This window comes from Vicugna pacos, chromosome 25 (genome assembly GCF_048564905.1).
Source record: "Vicugna pacos chromosome 25, VicPac4, whole genome shotgun sequence".
NCBI classification, from domain to species: domain Eukaryota; kingdom Metazoa; phylum Chordata; class Mammalia; order Artiodactyla; family Camelidae; genus Vicugna; species Vicugna pacos.
Window position 1 is genome coordinate 38987323 of NC_133011.1, and position 22220 is coordinate 39009542.

The window sequence follows — 22220 nt, forward strand, 5'->3', positions numbered from 1 at the left end:
CTCTGGGGTCACACTGCCTGGGTTCAGATGTTAGGCCCACACCCTCCAGCTCCACGCCCCAGGGGAGCCCCTTCCTCCCCAGCAGAGTTTCCTCGCGTGCTAAGAGGGAGAGTAGGAGACCCCTCCCCATGGGGCTGCCATAAGAACGGACTGACACGCGGCTTAGTGGGCTGCTTGTAGCCCACACCTGGCGGAGAGTAAGCTCTCAGCAGCGTGAGCTACTGCTGTCAACGCAACGCTGACGGCCCAGCCCCTGCGCGCCGCTGGCTTGTGTGCTTTCATGGGAGATGCCCCACCTGAGTCCCTTACTGGCTCGAGCCTCCTTAACCACACCCACCTGCCGTAGAAACGCTGGGCACTGTCACCTGCATTCACAGAATTCTTCCTTCAACCCACGCCTTAAATCTGCCTGAAGGTCTGAGTGCATAGACCCCCTCCATGCATCTGGAGCTGACTTCTTTCACGACCTTGGCAGCAGCTGGGAGCCGGGATGTAGGCTCAGTCTGAGGCCACTGGCTGCAGGGTCTGCCCTGACCTCGGGCTCCTGCTTGGGTGACAGCTTCTTCTCTGGGGTCCTGCGTGCAGCTGGGCCCCGATTCCCACCCCGGGGAAGAGAAAGCACAGACCTGACTCCTCGCTAGGGTTTCCACCTGCCCTTGCCCGAGGGCACAGGAGGCAGGTGGCCCCGGGTGTGCGCCGGCAGGTCCACCTGTGGGTGGGAACCTGATGTGGGCAGAGAAGCCAGCCTGCTGGGTGCCCCATCCTCAAACACTGCCCCTTCCCCCACCCAACAAGGTCACTGTCCTGACACCGGCCGTCCACCTGAGCGAGGCTACCCTTCTGCTCAAGGTCAGGTAGCCATGGTGGCAGGCCCAGGACCCAGCCCCAGGGCCTCCTGCCAACAGCAGCCGTCTTCCCAAGGAGGCTGCAGGCCAGACAGGCAGCAGTGCCATGGCACCTGAGCCAGAGGTTGGGAGCGGCTGGATGGCAGCCATGGCCCAGCTGGATCTCCAAGCCGAGTCCAGTCTGAGGTGCCAGTGGCCAGTCACAGCCTGGGTCTTCTCGCAGAGCCCAACGCACGAGGCCAGTCCAGAAAGGAGCAGCCAGGGGCCTCGGGAGGCAGTGTGGTCAGGCCCCTCCTTCCCTCCTAGTCCGGCAGGGCCCCCGTGTCTACCCAGGAGGCTGGCGGGGACACAGCCATCCAGGTCCCTGCATCCGTTCCCTCGGCTGCAGTGGCCAACAACCACAAACTTAGTGGCTTCAGACCGTACCTGTGGATCGTCCGGCGGTCCTGGAGGGCAGGAGGCGCCACCGGCTGCGCTCCTTTCAGAGTGTGTGATGGTCAGTTTTATGCGTCAGCTGGACTGGGCTAAGGGATGCCCACGGAGCTTGCAAAACCTTATTGCTGGTGCGTCTGTAACAGTGTTCCCAGAAAAGCTTGACATTTGAATGGACGGCCTGAGAGGAAATCACCCCAACGCGGGTGGGCGCCACCGCGGCCCAGGCAAGAGAAAGGCAGGAAGGGCAAATTTATTCTCTCTTCTTTTTTTAAAAATTTTTTTCATTGTTTTTTTGTTTTGTACTACTTTGGTGTGGGAGTGGTAATTAGGTTTGTTTATTCATTTATTTATTTTGATAAAATTAAAAGGTGCTGGGGATTGAACCCAGGACCTCACGGATGCTAAGCGCGCGCTCTACCACTGAGCTATACCCGCCGCTGTCCTGTTGCTCTCTCTTCCTGAGCTGGGTTGTCCTCCCTCTCCTGGCTCCTGGGCCTCTGAACTCAGAGGGAATCACACCCCTGGCCTTCCTGTTCTCCAGCTCACAGAGAGCAGGCTGGGGGGCTTCTCGGCCTCCGTGACATGTGAACCTGCAGTCGGTCTCCTGCTCCATGTGTATCTCCGCGTGTCCTTTTGCTCCTGTCTGCCGCCCTGGTACAGAAGCTCCGGGAGAGAATGTTTCCTTGTCTTCCCAGCTTCTGGAAGCAGGCTGCATTCCTGGCTCATGGCCCCTCCTCCTTCTTCAAAGCGCATCTCTCCAACCTGTGATTTCCTCATCACTGTCTGTCTCAAATCTCCCTCCACCTGCTGATCCTATGAGGACCCTTGTGGTGACACTGGTCCCACCAGAGAATCAAGAGCGATCTCCATCTCAAGAGCCGAGATTCATCACATCTGCTGTGTCCCTTCTGCCATGTGAGGTCCTACATTCCAAGGTTCCGGCGATGAGGACCTGGATATTTGGGGGACCATCACTGAACTGAGCATATCCTCCAACATCAGACCCCACCAGACACCTGTGTGCTGGGCTTGGACCCAGTCCTGCGGCCCAGCAGGAGGGGTAGTCCTAGTCACTGGGCACAGCCTGGATGTCAGGCATGATCGCTGGCCGCTGCTTGGCTCCTAGCCACACTCCCACCATCCAGACAAGATCCAGACGCCAGGTCCTTCGCTGGTTACTAGATTCAGACTCCTGGAGATTTGGGACTTTCAATATTGAATATATGATCAGCCAGTGAAGGAAGGAGAGAAAGACAGGCCATCTATGGTGGCCAGCCTGCCCCATGCTGCTGCTGTGGGCATGGCCGGCCTGTGTCCAGGACTCTCCGGTGACCCTCAGCCTGAGGCCACCGAGCTGCCTGGGCCATGAACATTCTCGAGGGAGGCACGCACACACACAGCCCTTTCCTCTGCCTGGTCTCATATGCTGACCACTGCTGTCACGGAGCCGACTGTGGTACCTGACCCCAACTCGTGGGACAAATTCTAAGCCCAATTCCCTCCCCTCGAGCTCTGAGCAGCTGAGGACACAGGCACAGAGACTCGTGGGATTCGACGTCCCCACAGACAAGAAAAGTAAGGGTGTGGAGCCCAGGCCGGGGCAGGGACACAGTGAGGGAGGTGGAGGAGAACAGACTCTCCCCAGGGCCACCAGGTGCATCATCACTCCCCTCCTGGGGACCAGCGGCGGCAAAAGCCAGCCAGCACTCACCCTCGGAGGGCTGCCTTGGAAACGGGCGTCTGGGGAACCGGGCTTCTCCCTAGCGGGCTCTTACCCACTGGACTTACTGTGCCCTCTGTGCACCACCAGGAGGGGCAGATCAGAAGCCCGCTCTCCTGGAGCCCGCATCCCTGCCTCTGTTCCTCGTCGTCTCTTCCCCAGAAAGCTCTGAGATGGGCTGCAGGCCACACCACACCACACCCTGGCCAAGTCTCGCTCCCTGCCTCCCTCCCTCCCAGCTGGCATCCCAGCAGCTCCCGGGAAGCACAGTGGTCCTGGTGCAGCCGTGGGCCCCCACCCCCACAGGACCTCAGGCTCTCTCACTCCGACATTCAAGCCAGGGGCTCAGAAGCTTGTTGGAAAGCACCCACTGCCTCGTGCCCCTCCTCAAACCTTGCTTCTCCGAAGTATCCACCCTCAGGGCCTTGATCAGTCTCTGCCTGGGGACCACTCAAATCCGCATTCCTCCCCAAGAAGGCCCTGATGTCCGCTGGTGCCCAACTCCACCCCGCTGAGAAGTGCCCAAGCCCCACGGCCTGGGAGGTTACACGACAGGAATGCAGCTTCTCCCAGTCCAGAGGCCGGAAGTCTGAGCCCCAGGTGGGGGCAGGGCTGGTTGCTCCTGTGGCCTCTCTCCCGGGTGAGTGGACAGCCGTCTCCTCCCCATGTCCTCAGGTGGTCGTCCCTCAGTGTGTGTCCGTGTCCTCATCTCCTCCTTGTATAAGGGCATGAATCAGACTGATTGGGGCCACCCTAACGTCCCTTAATCACCTCTTTAAAGACCCCACCTCCAAACATGGCCCCCTTCTGAGCTCCTGTGGTTAGGACTTCAGCCGATGAATCCAGGGGACACGATTCAGCCCATCACGATGGGCTGAGACAGGGCTTGCTCTGTGGGGCACAGAGGTGGGCAGCAGCCCTGAACTGAGTGTAAAGGAGGTATTTGCCAGGATTCAGGAGGAAGGGCAGGGGCCTGGCGGAGAGGGCCTGGCCCTGGGGGGCCTTGCAGGCAGAGGTGGGAGGGCTGGAGCACGTGGAGCTCACCAGCACCGGGCCCTGCCTGTGGCCCTCATGAGCACCTGCTCCTGCTGGCCTCCTCAAAACTCTGCCCACCTGTTTGACAGGGTCCCGTGTCCCCCCTCAAGTTCTGTAGCAGCGGCTGCCAAGCTCAGAGCACCAGATCCTGCATGCGGACCTTCCTGTAAGTGGAGACAGGCCTCTGCCCACCTGAGACGGCCCCCACCCCACCCGGCTGTCCCTGCCCCGCAGAGGGCATGGTTTCTGTGGTGACTTGGCTTAAGCTCACCTCCCACCAGTGAGGTTGTACTGCCACTGCGTCAGGTCCCATGTACACTCCCACTGAGAGTCCCCGCCCCCAACACGGAGGTCTGCGGCAGCCCCTCACCCCAACACTCCCCGCTCGTCCCCGCCCCAGCCCTGCACGTGGCCTTCACCTCGGGGATGCTGTGGCATTCATGAGTGACAGAGCCTGGCCCAACTTTCCATCATCAAAGTAGTGAATGTGCCATCCTCCGCAGGAGTCTGGAGATGGGCTTCAGATCGGCACAGCGCTTGTGAGAGGTGCCTGCCCCTCAGATGGCACTCCTCAAGGGTCTGATGCTGGAAACTGCTGGAGCCTGGTGGCCCGCGGTCAGCACTCTGCCCTGCGGCTCCAATGCTGTTGAGGCCCCTGGACCTTCCAGTATGACGTGGGGACCCAGAGACTAGAAAGGGACCTGAAAATCACCCAGGCTGAGATGCCCAGTAGGCCTCCAGTTTGAAGTGGCCCCCTCCTGGCTGAGGGATCTGGGGAAGCCCTTAGCCTCTCTGTGTTCCATTCTCTCTCCCAGGAAACTGGAGAAACAGAGAGCCCATCTCCTAGGAGCCTGCAGAGGCTGGCTGGGTGCTGGGTGCTGGGTGCCAGTCACTGGTGCTCTGCCGATGCTGAGAGCGATGGTTCCTGCTCTGACCCCTGGAGCTGTCCTGGGGGGGTGTCCCTGGGCCCCTGCTCTTGGTCTTTGGAGGCAGGCTTCTGTCTCTCTTCCCAGCACTGGTGGCCCCACATGCCCTGCTCCCTTCAATGTCCCTGTGCCCCCTCCCCCACCAGCAGCCCCAGTGGGAAGAGGACAAGCAAGCCCATTGGGTTGAGGGACCCTGTCCCCGGCTGCCACATCAACCCCACCAGGAAACCACCCCCCGGGGCTACCTCAGGCCCTGTGTCCCCACCCAGCCCTGGCACTGGCAGTAAGCTCAGGGAGAATGCTGTGTCCCCTTCTCTCCAGGGCCCCCATGGCCTGCTGGCTGGGTGAGGGGCTGTGGGGGTCCCACTTCAGCCCATGGACCCCCCTGATCACCTCCCCACCCCAGGCTCCATTCGTCAGTGTTTCCCTGGGACTTCCTTTCTCCCAACGCAGGAAGCAGATGGCCCTGGTCCCGTTTCCTGTCCTTGTTCTCGGCTACAAAACTGGGTGAGGACAAGACAGTGACCCCCAAAGCAGGACATTCCTGAGGACAGAGATTCCCAGAAAGGCCGAGTGGCACCCTTCAGTGGCCACTGGGATTTGCAGAAGCCAGTGAATGTGGGGACAGGTCAGTGGTGGGAGCGGAGCGAGGCCACCAATTCCTCAGCACCCAGTCTGACCAGGAACGCTTCAGAAGGGAGGCTATGTCACTGGAAGACCTCAGGCCTGAACACATCAAGGGCTCCCACCTGAGAGCGGGTGAAAGAGTGGAGGCCGCTCAGGGACACAGAAAGGCGTTTCAGTGTCAAGGATGCTCACCTGAGCAAAGCTGCCTTCACCCATGGGACCAGGGTAGCTGCTGGCTCCCGGCCTTAGAGCATTGGTGGGCAGGGGCTGGTGACTGGTGCCCCTTACTCAGAAAGAAACTGGGTACTGGGTACTGGGCAGAGGTGTGAGCGCGCGGGACAGCCCAGCTGAGGGTGCGTCCTGGAGACAAGCTGTCCCATGAAGCTCCAACCTCAGAACATTCTCCAGCAAGAACCACTGCATTTCAATGCAGTGGCTACAGGAAATGAAGCTCCAAGCTGGGTGTTACCCTCCAGCCACAAGGGAAAAGAAGCCACACAGGCAGAACACAGCCTCAGCCCCAGTTGGATCTGAAGGACAATAGCAATGTCGGCTGCAGTGCGTCTTCCCTCACCCACCCTGCCCCGGCTCAGGGGACGCCTAAAGATTTCTCTCCTAGTAAATCTGCAAGCAGATGAACACGGGAAAGGCTATGCAATTGGAGAACAAATGTACTTACACCCACCTCTCCTCATCAGTTGTAAGCCTGAGGGGCGACATTCGTTTTTCTAAGTAAATTTGTGTGACACACAATCGAGGAACATGCCCACAGGGCAGAAATCAGTGAGTCTTGAAAGAATGACTGAACTGCTGGCCCGACTCCTGTGTGCCTCCTCTTGTGTGCGTAGTCCTGCACCCGCTCTCAAGAACAGCGGTTCCGGACCCCGGCCACCTGTAAGAATCATCAAGGAGTGCTTTTAAAAAATACCAATAATGGGTGCCAGGCTCCCTGCCTCCACCATCAAATCAGCACTCCTGGGAAGGGTCCCAGTTGCACTTTCTTTAAGCTCGTAGGTGTTCCAAAAGAACAGCCCGGGCTGACTACCACTGCTCTGAGGGGATCTTGCCTTCAGGGGCTGCTCAAATCTGACTGACGGTCAGAATCACTGGAAGCTTCTGGACTATGAGGGGTTCCAACCCCATGGCATTCTGTTTCAGCAGCTCTTGGACAGCACCGGACAAAATAGGGCTCTTCTGTTTAAGAATTCTGAGATGGGGGAGGGTGTTGCTAAAGTGGTAGAGCATGTGCTTAGCATACACAAGGTCCTGGGTTCAATTCCCAGTATCTCCTCTTGAAGTGGGAAGCCCCATAAAAAGACCTGCAGGACCCCCCAGGCAGGGCCACTACTCTCCTGCCAGCACCATCCAGTTCCCTGGCCCAGAGGCTTTATCTCACTTTTTGCCTCTGAGACTGCTTACTTCTAGGAAAGTGGAACTTACCCCCAAAATTCTATTGAGCTCATTCCTGATTGGTTATTTCCTTCACTCCTGATTGGTCCATTTCCCTAACTTCTGATTGGTCCATTTGTAGTACTTTATGCATGAAGCTCACTCCTAAATGGTTATTTCTCCCCCACCTGATTGGTCCATTTCTACAAAGCTTGTTCCTAGTTAGTCAACTTTTATTATATTTTATTTGCATATGATGTTGCAAAGTATAAACTGGCAGCCTATAAAAGCCTGTGTAAACCTATAGATGGGGTCCAGAGATTGGAGTGTTAACTCCTCTGGACCCGCTGGCATCATATGCCTGAGTTCTCCAACTCTCCTAGTGCTGCTTGGTCTCCCGCCTGATGTCACAACTGAGCTGTAACACTGAGCTGTAATACATTTTTCTGCAACACTCTGAAAATAAATAAACAAGTAGACCTAATACTTCTCCCCTCAAAAAAATTTAAAAATTAAATTAAATTTTAAAAAAGAATTCTGAGATGATTCTGAAGAGCAGGTTTGGGAACAAATGACACAGAAGGATGGAATTAAGTAAGGAAGCAGCAGTCCTGCCAAGCGAGGGCGAAACAGACCAGCGTCCATCAGCACCTGTGGGTTGCCCCGCAACCTCTGGCGCTTCCCACGGGGTCTCCCTGGGTCTCATGGAGAGACCCTGAGGTCGAGCTCCTCTCCCCAGTGTATAGGTGAAAAAAACTGAGACTGTGAGGGTGCAAGTGCTCATCCCCGACACGAGCCAGGGGTGTGAAGTAGGCGTCCAGACCCAGCTCAGCCCTCCCACAGCCTAAGATGATCCGCCTGGTGGAGCTCCAGCATCAGACGGGGAGAAAACAGCCACTCTCGGGGCCCCACAATCTCATGGGGTCCAATCCCTGGAATGAATCAGATCACATACCTGTGAGAGAGAGAGCGAGAGTGTGTGTGTGTGTGTACATGTGTAGGACATGGGGGCCTGAAGCCCAGGCTGTGCAGGAATGCACACTCCTTGCTAGGGTCTCATGGAAGGGGAAGGGGCCGAAGAGGGAGGCCCGCAAGCCCCTAGAAGGTGAAGGTAGGAGGACCTCTTCAGCTGGTAGACGGAGTTCTCTCGCCCACCATCCATGGGACCAACCCCTCCCAAATCCCCCCTTTCTCCTATAAAAGCAATTCCTCTTCCTTCTTTTCTGGGTTTACCCATGGCCCACCATAGTTTGCATTTCCTGAATTGCAAGTCCTCTGACTATTCCTGAATAAACTCGCTTTTGCTGGTAAAATACCTGACTATTATTACATTATTGAAGTTGACAGTAGCAGCAAAGAGGGAGCAGAGCTGAGTTTGGTCTTGACTATATTGAGATCGAAGTCCCTGAAGCTTGTGCGAGGGTGAAGTCCAGGAGACAGTGGGACACCAAGGGCTGGAATCTGCGATATGTGGGGGAAGGCAATATCCAGGCGGTATCACGGCCCCCGGAGTGGGTAAGATAACCATCCATATGCCCATTCATCACACAGCACATGATGAGAGTGCACCACATGCCAGGCAACTGGAAGGACACATCAGTGAACAGAAAAAGTGAGGTCATGTGCCCCCAAAGACTTGATCCTCTGGCGTGGGAGGGGAAGATAAACATAAAAAACACAGTTAGTTAATTACATAGTATGATAGAAAGTGGAAATTGCTATGAAAAATGGTAGGGAAGGATGGGGGCTAGGGGGGTGGAGACGAGGCAGAATGCTGTGGTGTTACCCCCAATAGCACAGGCAGCACCCACGAGCTTCTATCAAAATGCGGCAGAGGTGCCAGAAGGTCGCTCTCATTGTTCCGTTACATAAAACTCCATCTGAGCAGCCTGGGGAGAAAGGCTGTCTGCCAGCCCTTAAGGAGCAAGCAGCCTGCTGCGAACTGCCCATGGAGAGGAACTGCCCATGTGGCAGGGAACTGTGGGCGGTTCCCTAAGTTAACACCTAAGGTCAGGCTGCCAACAGCACAGAAGAAATCTCACAGCCACCAGGAAACGAATTCTGCCAACAATCACTTAAGTGTGGAAGCAGTTTCGCCCCCAGCTGAGAACAAGGACCTGCCGACACCATGACTGCAGCCTTGCTGGACTGAGCAGAGGTCCAGCCACGTGTCTCCTAGATTTCTGTCCCGCAAGAACCGTGATATAACAAATAGCTGTTGTTTTAAGCTGCTGTTTGCGGTAACCAGGAGACTAACACACACAGGGCGGTCCGCGGTCGGGCGGGGGGCCCACTAGGGGGCGAGCTCTCCGCAGGCAGGAGGTGGGCTTGCGCCAAGCGACAGCTGCAGACAGGTATCCCAGGCAGAGGGAGCGGCAAGAGAGCGCCTGCTGTTTCCAAAGAAGTCAGACAGGTGGCTGGACGGAAGGGCATGTGTGAGGGAGGGGTCCGGAGGGAGTTAGTGGGGCTCGGATGAGCGGCGGGGGAGCGGGGGCGCGGGGGCGAGTGGCCATGTGGGACCTGAGCGGAGTGGGAGGGAATGGCTGGGGGGCGGAGTCCGCGGCGCACCGCCGAGCCTGGGCCCTCGCCTCCTAGAGCGGCACCAGAAAGGGCGGGCCTGGGGGCGGGCTCTTCCTGCGGGCACCGGAAGCCGGCGAGAAGAGGGAAAACCAGCTGAGGGGCGGAGCCGGGGTGGGGGCGCCTCTCCTCCTGGAGCGGCACCGGAAGGGGCGGGCCCGGGGGCGGGCTCTTCGGCGGGCGCGCACGCCTGGCTTCTTCGCTGGGCAGTGCCGGCGGAGGTGCGGAGAGGCTCAGCGAGGGGGCGTCCCTTCCAGCCCGGAGACCCTGCCCTCCAGGCAGGGACTGACTGGGTCCCTCTGGGGTCTCGGGGGGCCCTGCCCAGGACAGCGGGCTCGGCTCCCAGGCGCCGCGGGGAGGAGGGCGAGGCGCGCGAGGACAGTTCTGCGCGGATCGAAGTGAAGGAGTCCCCGGGCCCTGCACGCGCGGCTGGCGAGGCTCTGTCGTTGGCGCGCGCTCTCAGGGCCCCTCTCTCGGCCTCGACACCACTGCGGGGCCGCTGGCAGGCCCGGCGCCCGCAGTCCGCTTGGGTGCGTGTTTACCCTCGGATCTCAAACCCACTAGTAATCCAGTCTCTCCCTGAGACCCAGGCTTCTGAGGGAAACAGATTTCCAGGGAGTCCTGCTGCCGGTGGGTACCCATGGCTTCATGTTACAGGAGGCCTGGCCCAGAGAGTGGCCACTGAAGCCACGCAGCAGGTGCCAACACCTCGGCCTTTGGGCCTGGGCCCCGTCTGGAAAGGCGGGTTGAGTTTCTGTGTGGCTGTAGCAGTCACCAGGTCTACAGGCCTGAGTAAGGAGAGGCCCAAGACTATGACCTGCGGTCTACTCCGTTTTTAATAATTATTTTATTCCTTGGTGTGCATGGGACTTAGAGAAGTGAGAATGTCTAATCTCTGCCATTAAGCACCTCCCAGCTTGAGTTGGGCAGACAAGACGATTATATGGAATGTTGCCTGAGCACCAGCACGTGCAGGCTTCAGCCCAGTAACTAGGGATTCAAGGATGAAAAAGGCATGATCCTTGCCCTGAAGAACCCTCACCTCATTGGGAGACTGCCACATAAGTGACAAGCCACACGTAGAGTGACCGGAGACCTGGTAGGGGGAACAGTGCTTGGAGCACAGCTGGCAGGTGTCCACCTCAGTGGATTCAAGAACCACTCCCCTCCATCAAGTGGGTCAGCACAGAGTCAAGATGAGTACATCTCCCCTGGGGAACCACAGGCTAGAGGGTTGATGACACTTTTTCCTTTTGGTTCTTGGTTTACTACTAAAACTAGACCCCAGCTCAAACTCCAGCCTGGCTGAGACTCTGATCCTCTGCCCTTGTTCTTCCTATCAGAGTGGCTGCCTTATTTCTGCATGCTTCCCTTGGCCCCTATGGCCTTCCATCATCCTCAGTTCTGGCTCCCACCTGATGGTGAGAGCAGCCTCCTCCCAGAAGCTACCTCCAGTAGAGCCTTCAGAGAGTGATGCTGGCCTGAATCCAAATCGGGTGCATCTGAACATTTTCATTTAGAAGAAACCAGACTCTCAAACTCTTGTCAAGATGGGAAACCAGAACAGTCATTTTTTGTGCTGCCTCTCTGCATGGGAGAATGGACAAAAACCCAAGTACCCCCTTTGATTTAAAGAGAACTGGAAGGATTTAGACCTCAAAACACGCGTCACTTGGAACATTATCGTGCAGAGCACCACACTTGGGGGTGGGGCAGTCTGTCAGGATATGAACCTCCTGGTGGGCTCGGTAGCCAACACAGGCCGCGAGAAGTCTTGCCAAGGATAACTTGAGGACTCAGAACACAGTGAGAGAAAAGTGCTCTTTCTTCATCTGATGAGGCTTTCTTTTGTGAGCAGTTAAAAAGCTTCATCCTGGAATTCCCCTAGTTAGCACTGACAGAAGAGGCAGATCAAGGAAGCTAAGAAGTAGTTTTAAAAAAGAAGCAGATGAGGGTTCTTAATAGACGAGACATGAGCCAGGCTGGTGATGCTCCTACAAGCACAGCTGATGCCTGTTCCAGTTGGTGGTGACATTGGAATACTTTTATGACTGGGATGTTGTGCTGTACACCAGAAATTGACACATTGTAACTAATTCAATTAAGAAAAAAAAGTAACCAAAAAAAACTGGAATGCTTTATCTGGGATTAGGGACAGAGAGTATCACACTTTTTGGACAATTAAGGCAAGATCCCAGTTGATGGTTACCTGGGGCTTTAGCCTTCAGTGGATGAATCAGCTTCAGTTAACTGCCACACGGAAGACTAGAGCTGGGTAAGGGAACAGGGACTGGGATCAGGGAGGCCTCTCAGAGAAGAACCCTGGGAGCAGAGTTCTGAATGAGTGGGGAGCCAGCACCAGGGACACCTGCTCCAGGGGCCTGTTTCTGGGAGCAGCCGGATGCTGAGACAGGAAGACTGGAAATGGGTGGTGAACCTGAAGATGGCTAGATTGGGGAGGAGGGTGCTGAGTGATGGGCCAGGGCCAGGAGGTGCAGGGGCAGCAGCGTGTGGGGCTTCTAAGTATGGAAGAGCCACTGGGGACTTGGGCAGGGACATGGTATGGGTTCACTGGCTGCTGCGTGGAGGATGGCGGCGAGGATGGGATAGTGGGCACCCCGAGTTCCTCCAGCTCAGAGTCTGGGCTCCGGGTGATGGACGGTACCTTCCATGAGGGCCTGTAGCCTCAAAAGCCCATTGTCTGGTCCCAAATACAGGAAGTGGAGAACGAGTGAGTAACGAACACGGAAAACTCCAGCTTGGGGATCACACAGCAGGCGCTGGTCCATGGAACGCACCAGAGCCTACTGGACACAGAAGCGAAGACACTGCCCCCTGTCAGAGGAAGAAGAATTCTTTGGTTAACAGCAGAGTAAACGATGATGCCATTTCCTGAGACCAGGAAACCTGGGAAGAGTCGTGCAGCGGGGGTTCAGGGAAATCCAGTGCTCGAGTCCACTCAGGTTCATTCGATGTCCAGGTGGGGTACACGAGCAGGGAAGGGAAGGGGCGAGTTCCCGCACCTCCTTTCCCCTTCCTCTGCCCATCCATCCATCCGTCTTTCCCTCTGGCTCAGTGCTTAGAGAGCTCATGGCTGTGTTCTGCATGGACATTCTTTTTTTTTTTCCTTTCCTGAACACTTGTTTAATCTAACATTCATGGTCTTGTTTCTCTCCAGCCTCAGTATTGGTTACATTCTTCTGTCTGGTGCAGATTTTCTGTTTCAGGGCTGCAGCTGCAAGGTTGGAAAAATGGAGTTGTGTCTAAGGCAAGACCTTTCTGAAGAAGCAGAGTTACAAAGAAGTTCATAAGGCTGGAGCATTTTGCTGCCGGCCATCCTCCTTGGCCCTGGCTGCCTTCTAGTGGTCCTTCCTCTCTCCTGGGAACAAGAAGGATGGGAAGGCTCATAGGCAAAAAAGAGAAGACACAGACCCTACAGGAAGAAGCAGGCATGCAGAAGGGCACTCCCAAAGAAGGGAGAATGTCTGAGAAAAAAGGCCAAACCAGAGATCCACTTCGGCTAAAAAGCACAGTAAAGAGCCCAGCCTGAGTCCTGATGATGAGGAACACATGTTTGAGGCCTTCGATGCGTCGTTTAAAGATGACTTGGAAGGGGTTCCCCTGTTCCCTCCCTTCCAGAGGAAGAAGCCCCAAGAATGCGGCGAGTGTGGGCGCATCTTTAAGCACAAGACCGACCACGTTCACCACCAGAGAGTCCACAGCGGAGAGAAGCCCTTCCAGTGTGCTCAGTGTGGGAAGACGTTCAGACACAGCTCTGACGTGACCAAACACCAGAGAATTCACACCAGAGAAAAGCCCTTCAAGTGCGGTGAGTGCGGCAAAGCCTTGAACTGCCATTCAAATCTCCTAAAACATCAGAAGACCCACACTGGCGAGAAACCATACGAGTGTAAGGAGTGTGGGAAGACCTTTGCCTAAGCTCATGTCTCATTCGCCACCGGAAACGCCGTCCTTGGAGGAAGCACTGAGCATGGGGAAGCCGTCAGCCAGGCTTGAGCTCTGTGCCCGCAAGAACCTCCCTGGCCGGCCTGCCTGGGGTCCTCCCCTTCCGGCGAGGGGGTCCCACTTTCACCAGAAAAAGCCCTCAGCTAGGCAAGCGATCTCCCAAGTGTGGCCAGAGACCCCTCTGCTCCAGAGAATCTCTGGGTTGAGACGCCACGATAACCAGGAAGCTCCTTGCAGCGCTAGTACCAGGGAGGCAAGCATGCAGGCTGCTGCCAGAGGGCAGCTTCGTTCCTGAGCACGGCCTGGCAGGGGAGGCCCGGACACCTGCAGCCACCCAGCACCTCCAGCTGTGCCTCTGCCTGCAGTGTCCACTCTGGCTTCAGCTCTCCCACCTGCTCCTTTGAAGACTTTGGTCTGCAGACTTTGGCCCCCTGGGTCCTGAGTCCATCCCCACGCAGCCTGGCAGGAGGCCTGTGGCCCTGGGCCGGGGGGCAGTGCTTCCACGTGAGCACCAGGGCCCCGCTGTGGTGATGGTGCTGCCATTTGTCCTCCGGATTCTCTCCCCGGCTGGAACACCATTCCTTGAACTCAGCCCCCAACCAGGAACTGAGCCCCCTGGGTGTCCTCCCAACCCCTGTCCACTCGGGACACTGAATGCTGTCACCGCAGGAGAGTCCTGCCCTGGCCGTGTGGGGGCCCACGGGACAGTGACAGCGGCTTCCATCTGGGCTTCACCTGCCACACAGCCCTGCGGACACGAGACAGTGGCCCGTCTGTGGGGCCAGCTCTCCGTCTGGCTTAGTTCCGTGTCCCTATGCCTGGCCCCAGGTCTGCCCTGCCCACCCTCATGTCCATGTCTGGACGGGCCTCCTCGCTCTCCTGGGCGCTGGTGCGGTTTGTCCTAGAACTTGAACACCATACAAGAGGGGTGAGGTGCCTGCCACCCAGGAGGTAATGTGGCTTTTTATTAGGAAAACGTTGATGCCTATGTTTTCTGCTGTTTGGACCCAGAGAACTGATAATGGCCCCAGTCTTTGGGGTTCCTGCCCTCCTCGAGTTAGGGTGGAGACAGACCCCCATCAGGCACTCACTCACCACGGGGGAGAGGGCTCCCGGGGGAACGTTGCTCCAGGTTAACAGAGTGTTACCCTGGTTCTTTCTGAGAGCTGTTCCGTCACAGCAGCTCCACCTGAGCCCACGCCCCTGCTCCACGCTCAGCAGGCCCTCCTCCCACAGCAGCTCAGCCCAGCCCCACATGTGGCGGGCGCAACCTGCCACCTGCTTACACAGTCCCGGAAGTGGAGACATGGTGAGGCAGAAGTGTTCAAAACCAGGCGCCAGGGGCTGGCTTGGGGGGAAGCCGTGTGATCCTGGCTGGGAGAGGCTGTGGTGAAGGACACTACCGGGACATTTGGCAGACCTTGCATCTAGACTGTCCCGGATTGAGGGGTTGGCACATCAGTGTCAGCTCTGGGTCTAAGGACCTGCGGCCACCCCAGACAGTGTCCTTGTCACAGAAGATACTTGCTAAGGAAGGTCTTCAGGGCCACAGGGTCGTGATGTCTGCAGTTTACTCTCAGATATTGAGCAAAGAAGCAATGTTGGCAGTACACATCCGGACACTGAGAGGGACAGCGCCAAGTGGCTAATTGTCCGTCATTCCTGAGTCCAGAACGAGACTTGGCAGACTTTCTGTAAAGGGCCAGATAGTAACTGTCCTTGGCTCTGCAGCCGTAAGGTCTATGTCACGGCTCGGCTCAGCTGTGACTGGCAGCAGCTGTTGCAGTACGGACACGGACAATCGCAGCTCTGTGCCAATAAAGCTTTATCTCCAGAAGCAAGCGGGGGCCGGACTTGGCCTGCCCTAGATGAAGGGTTTGTGAGAGTGCCCCAGTCCTGTGAGTCTTAAAGTCCTTCAGAACTAGTGTTGGCAGGGAAAAGGTGGTACAGAAGCTGAAAGAAACCCTGGGGAGGGGTCGGGAGATGCTCCGAGCAGGGCGCACTGCTGTTTGTCTGGATGTGCTGGGGCAGAGGGGTGTGGACACATGGACGTCTGCCGTGGCACTCCCATGTCCTGGGGGTGTCTGGGTCTCCTCTGTTTTGGTTTGGTATTGATTTATTATGTTGTTGTAATATACCACAATGTATATATTGTTATATATAAAATATTGCTGTACAATGTGTATCATAGATTACAGGGCATCACATGCACCACAGAAGAGCTGCCACTTTCTGTGTTGTTTTATTCCCTTTTTATCACTGATGGGAAGCATTATTTTTGCGGCTGCATAATGATCCACTGAATTATTATATTGTTATTGTAAATAACGTAGTAAATATCTCTTCCGCTTTTAGGATGGGTCCCCAGAAGTGGAGTGACAGGCGGCAGTCATTCTGGCAAACACCTCCGTCCAGGCTATGCCACGTGAGGGCCCCAGCAGCGCACAGACAGCAGGTGGGTTTCAGCCCTTGCCAGTTGTGAGAAGAAAAGACATTCTAGTCCGGCATCTTCGATTTCTAGAGAGGAAGCAGGTGGCAGAGAGCACAGTCTCGGAGCAGGGGTTACCGACTTGATCCCCGTGCCTTGGACGTGTGGGACCTCGGGCCTGTCCCTCACCTCCTTGTGCTGTGGTTTCCCCGGATGTGAAATGGGGGCACTGGCGGTGCTTAACCTGATGCGTGACTTGTGTGTGACGTCCTCAGTGCTGTGCTGGCCCCTGACTGTTCCACCAGTGTCGGCTCTGGTCATGTGTTAGTGTCCTTACTGAGGGGACGTTTGCCCACAGGCACGAGAGCTGGCCGTGCAGGCTGATAGTCCTCAGTGCCTGTCTGAGGAGAATTAAACCAACCTGGAAAACACCAACAGAAAAATAATTCCTTAGAAAAAGAGAGGCATGAGAAAGATCACACAAACTAAAATCAGTTCGCGGTCTTTTTTGCCTCCCTCCATTTTGGTGCCGACAGAAGGGCTCATTTCCCATTTCTCCTGACTTCACCATAGTGACACCACGCCACCACCAAGTACCTGGAAGCCACATCTTTCCGATTAATCTATTTTGATGAGGGGTTTTTTTGGTTATTGTTATGCAAATTAAACTCAAGTTCCAGGAAAGAGAAAACATAAGTAACCTGAGGCAAAGGGAAAGAAACATAGTGAAAGTTATAAAATACTTAAACCTCGATGATAGTGAAAATACATCCTGCAAGAACCTCCCGGCGCGGCTAGAGCCAAATGGAAACTTGTAGCCGTATGTGCTCACCTTCTGATCAGCAGAGCTGGGAATCAGCGAGCTAAGCATCCAGCTTTAAAAATTAAAATAGACCAACAGAATGAATTCGAAGTAGAAGGGAGGAAATAAATTACAGAAATTAATACGACGAATGGGAATGGATACCGCTGAGAGAATTTAAAAAGTAAAGGTTGGTTCTTTGCCAGGACCGTGAACACTGACCTTCCTGACCTTCCGTGCATCCAGGACTAGAGAAGGAGCACAGCTGCTGCGGACTGAGCGGGGCAGGCAGGTACACCGGAGACAAACACCAGCCAACAGAGGTGAGCGCTCAGATGACGTGGGTGCTCGCGAGAAAGATGAGTTACTGAAGCTGACTCGAGAATCCTTTAACCATCAGACAGCATCCGTGGTTCGCAGCCTTCCCAGGAGACTCAGAGACAGAAAAGAGGAAACACTGCCCACCTCGTTTTACGAGGCCAGTGCAGTGTGACGTCAAAACAACAGCTCAGGGAGGTGGGGGGTGTCGCTCAGTGGTAGAGCACATGCTTAGCGTGCACACGGTCCTGGGTTCCCAGTACCCAGTACCTCCTCTAGAAATAAATAAATAAACCTAATTACCTCCCTCCTAAAAAAAAAAATTATTTTTTTTAATTTAAAAGCAAAATAACAGCTCAGCGTCCCGTGCTCGTAGGGGCGGAAGTTCTAAACAAAATACTGGCAACCAAATCCAGAGACAGTTAGAAGATGGCAGAGCATGACAGACCAGGTTTATCCCAGGAAGGCATGTTCAGCTCCAGATGGATGTGATTCCTCACAGTGACACATCTGTGGAGGAGGAGGTGCCATGTTACCATCTCAGCAGCTGCAAAGAAGTATGCTAAAATTCACCATCCACTCATGATTCACACCTCTTGATAAATAAGGAACATAATAGAATTTGTAAGCGTGATACAGAATATCTACCAAAACCTATAGCAAATTATACTTTAAAGTTGAATGGTAAACAGCATTCCCTGTGGAAACAAGAGCAGCGCTGGAGTGTCCCCCATCGCTGGTTCTGCTCAGTGCTAGGAGTCTGGCCAGTGCAGTGACACGAGGAATAAAACACACAAGTAGGATCAGAATGGGAACCTTCATCATCACCATTAGCGGAGGACACTGTTGTCTGTGTAGAAATCTGAAAATAATCACAAACTATTGACATCATGAAATTACTTAGCAAAGTTGTCATGTAGATCAACATACAGAAGTCACCGAGGTGTGTATCCAGAAGAATTGAAAGCCAGGACTCAAACAGATGCCTTTACAGGAATGTTCCCAGCAGCATAATTCTCAGTAGCCGTTGGTGGAGATGGCTGAAGCGACCATCCGCAGACGAACAGATAAACTGTGGCACCTCCACACAGTGAAATACTATGTGGCCGCAAAAAGAACGGAGTCCCAACACGCTGCAGCACGGATGAGCCTTGGAAACATGATGCTTAGTGAAAGAAGCCAGACACAGAGGTCAGACACTGTGAGTCCACCTGGACGAGGTTCCTAGAGCAGGCCCATGCATCGCAGGGCCTAGCAGTTACCTGGGTGGCAGAGGGTGGGTGGCGGAGAGGGCGTTGGCGCGTTGATGGGAATGGAGCGGCTGTTAGGGTGAAGGGTTTTGGGTGTAGGTGGTGGTGATGGAAACAGCATGTAAATATGTAATGCCACTGAATGACTCGCCTACAGACGGTTAAAACAAATACTATGTATGTTTCACCACAAGGAAAAAAAGTCAATTGAAGTTGATAAACTATTAACAAATGCAGCCTTTAAAAGCTAGCATCTATTTTAGCAACAGAAACAGCATTTTCTGGCAAGTTGAAGATGCGCTTACCCTATTAACCCAGAAACGTCACTTATGAACACACCTTAGGGGATCTTTGTACACGTGCCTGAAGAGATGCGGACAGAGATGCACAGCAGCGACGCGGGGAAACACACAGGGAAATCTGCGGGCTTCAGACGCGGCCCTGAGCAGAGACGGGGAGACACGTGGTGTGACTTAATCACCGTCACGTGCGAGCCAAGCAAGTGGGACAGCGTGTGTCCTTTGGGGGTGCGTCTGTCGTGCAGCCAGGGAGAGAAGACCAGTCCCCCACCCGGCCAGGCGCGGCGTCTGGTGGCCTCTGGAGGGTGGGCGGGGCTGGGTGCACTACTGTCAACGTCATCGCGTTGCAGGCACCCCGGGCTTGCGTGGGCTTGATGTGTCTGCCAACTTTCTTAAGTATTTTTAAAAAGAAAAGCGCTTTCCCCGCAGTCCTGTTGCCACTCAGGCCTAGGGTCCCCAGGCGGAGCCACACCCCCTTGCTGTCCTGGAGACCCCAGTGGCCATTTCCTCAGCGAGGACAGTGTCCACATATCCCCAAGCTCAGAACACTTCCTTACTCACATGGTTGGCTTTTCCCAAGAAAGGAACCAGGTAACGATTGCACGTCTTTATTTATTCGAAAGGTGTTTCCCACCCTTTTCGGGCTGTGAGGGCAGATCAGCCCTAAAGCAGGGAGTTCCTGATGGCTGCGCGTGGAGAGGAGCCGCAGAACTGCCAGAGCGCCCACGCTCCTGAGCCCCAGGGAGCCACGGGCCCAGGAGGAAGGAACGGGAAGCCATGGTGAGAAGGAAGGACACCTGGCAGTCCACAGCCTGGGCTGCAGGAGCGGCGGGCGCGGCGCAGGGTGGGCTGAGGTGGAGGGGAGTGTTCGACCTGAGAGGCCCCAGGAAGCCTGAGATGAAAATGGGCAGGACCTGCAGGGAGCCTTCGGAGGGTCGCAGACCTTTTCAAAGGTTTAGAAGTTCACAGTGCAGACTTGTAGGAACGTCCTTCGTCCCGCCTGACCCCGCCGGGCTGTCCTGACAGGGCAGCACTCAGCTCCTCTCCCTCAGCACGGAGTGGGAGAGCGGGCTCCAGGCAGACACCTGCCAGCAAAGTCAGACCCTTCTCCACGGGAGATGCCCTTCAGAACCACCGCCCCTCAGGGTGTCCCCTCCCTGCTGAGCATGGGTTTTTGTTGCAGGAAAACTGTTAACAGCAGCGACCACAGAAATACCTCAGGGCACCTCATGTCCACATGTCAGGGCGAAGGCCACAGAGGACCATGGGTGGGCGCAGGGATGCCTGTGGATGTCTGGCAGACACGACGTCTGTGGTCCTTCATGCTGGCTTCCTGTGAGCCGTGCCAGGCCCGTCCTGGGTGCCCGGAGGGAAGGTGGGAGCTGGGAGAGCCAGCAGCATGGCTGGGGCAGGCGGGTCTGGCCGGCTCCAGCCTGGGTCACCCTTGCCGGGCCCGCTGCATTCCTGAGGAGACTCCGGGCACCAGGGTGTCACCTGGGCTTTATTTCTGTTGGCCTTTCATGTCTGTCCCCAACTTGGGCACCAAGATGTGATTGTTCCTCCCCTCTGCAAGTGAGCTAGAGGCCAAAGTACACTGCAGAACAAGGCCGGGGTGGGCCAGGGAGGAAGGCCAAGGCTCTGGGTCACGGGGCTCACAGAGGTGCTGGCGGCGGGGCACTTGGACAGTTGCTCTGGAGCAGCACAGGGAGGTCACAGAGAGGTCAGGGTTCTCAGTGAGCCAGGATGGAGGGGTAAAGGGGTGTCTCTGAGGCCCAAGGAAGCAGTGTTGGGACCAGAGCGGGGTCAGGCTGGGGATCAGGTTGGGAGCAGTGCAGAGGTTGGGGCTGCAGCTCTGAGCAGCAGCCTATGCCTTGAAGTTCACCGTTTGCTGGTTCTTCCCTCACCAACTCCAGCCACCTGTTCAGCAAACCACGGAGCCAGGGCCCCTCCCTTTGACCGGAGTCCCGGCGGGGTGCAGGCATGGCCACGGGCCCGGGCTGCTGCTGCCCACAGTTGCCTGCAAGCTCCACAGATGGGGAGGTTTCCAGACCCTGAGGACAGTGCACAGCTCGATCTGGAACTGGGCGGCCCCAGCATCGGCACATGCAGCACAGCCCACGAGCTCCCTGTGGCCCCAGGTGTAACCTGTGTCACTGCAGCCTTGCCCACCCGGCATCCTGGGCTTGTGTGCTTTTAGTGTCCCCGCTTCCTGGTGTTACTGTGCGCTTGTTTCCTGCAGAACTTGTGCACTTAGGATACCGGTCTCCTCTTCATGGTCCCCTGGCAACGCGAGGTGGCCGTGGGCTGTAGACACCCGCGTTCAGCTGCTGGTCTTGGGCCTGTGCTAGGGCAGACACTACGCAGTCTGGTGTTCCCTGCTGTAATTTTTATTGTCTGGAAACAACTTTCCAATGAATCAGATTTGTTCAACTACTTTCTTACATCTTCATTTCCTGCAGTCCCTAGTAAGTGTGCTCTGCATTTGGGCCAGATGTCCTCAGCTGCTCTCTCCTAGCTTTCCCGGGCTCACGTGTCACGTGGCGTTCCCCCAGCCCAGGTGGGCTGCACTGGCCCCCATGTCTCCACCCAGCCCCCCGGCACCTGTCAGCGCGCCCTTGTCCTGCTGCTGGCTGGCAATCTTGTTTTCTCCCACAATAAACATCTATTCTGACCTGTTCACCACTCAGTTGCTCTCCCTGCAGTCAAGATTCCCTGGGAAGGCGCCACTGCCTCCCAGGGAGAGACCATTGGTGCCGTCTCCCGGTCCAGGGTCTGGCCCCCATCCTGCAGAGCCAGAGACCCAACCGGTCGCTGCCTCTGGATGCGTCCCTTGGGGGCCGCCTCCTATTAACCTAATGTATAAGAGACCAACACACAAGTCAGAAAAGGAACTTGCTAACTCAGGGTGGGCATGAGCCCTTGCACAAAGTACCGTGTCCCTCCACAGATGCCACCTTTCTGACCCTGCAGACAGGATCCCCTGCCTCCAAAGCAGAGTAGGAATGATGCCTGCAAAAGCAGAAATGGCACAAGGTGAAGGGGCAGTTACCTTGGGACACACCTTGCTCACAGCGGGTCACCGCGCTGGGGGCTCCGTGCTGAGTGCAGTTCTGGGAAGGAGTCTGGCGGGGGCTCTAGCTGCCTCTGTAACAGCTGCTGCAGAATGAACGCTGAGCCCTGTTTCCACTTTTCACCTGCGTTCACAAAGCTAAAATCCTCTTTAGATTTGTCGGAAAATGGGTACTAACATAGGTTGTTTGTAAACACAAAATGGCGTAAACTCTCCAAAAGCGGGGACACCTGTCCCTGGGAGACTAGGGTAGGCTGGCGGGCTGCTTGGTGCCTGCAGCACGCCGTGACCCTGCCCGCTTCCTGAGCCCCTGGGGTCACCGCCCTCGGGTCCTGAGTCCTGATGGGCTCCCGTCTGTCCCCCTCCCTGCGCACCTGCTCATGTGGCCTTCGTTCGAGCAGCTGTTCTCACAAGGGGGGATTCTGCCCTGAGAAGGGACGTTGGCATACCTGGGAACATTTCTGGTTGTCAGCTGAGGGCAGGTGCTACTGGCATCTGGTGGGTGGGGGCAGGGAAGCTGCTCAGCTTCCTAT

General features: G+C 56.0%; 1 protein-coding gene and 1 non-coding gene across 4 annotated transcripts; both read left to right on the plus strand.

The window, feature by feature from the left end:
• The first annotated feature begins 9756 nt into the window (after positions 1 to 9756).
• Positions 9757 to 21294, plus strand: LOC107034260 (uncharacterized). Of its 3 annotated transcripts, none has more exons than XR_012064271.1 (4): positions 9757 to 10184; positions 12272 to 12534; positions 15876 to 19397; positions 20531 to 21294. It is a non-coding gene; the product is annotated as an uncharacterized protein (transcript). The 3 variants fall into 3 exon arrangements; XR_012064270.1 differs by having other exon boundaries at positions 9757 to 10084; XR_012064272.1 differs by lacking the exon at positions 12272 to 12534 and having other exon boundaries at positions 9757 to 10084.
• On the plus strand, positions 12541 to 14374 carry ZFP41 (ZFP41 zinc finger protein). Its single transcript, XM_072949916.1, is given in 3 exon segments — positions 12541 to 13072; positions 13075 to 13488; positions 13491 to 14374. Coding segments are annotated over 3 exon segments (591 nt in total). The 5' UTR covers positions 12541 to 12948; the 3' UTR covers positions 13544 to 14374.
• Positions 21295 to 22220: the final 926 nt, after the last annotated feature.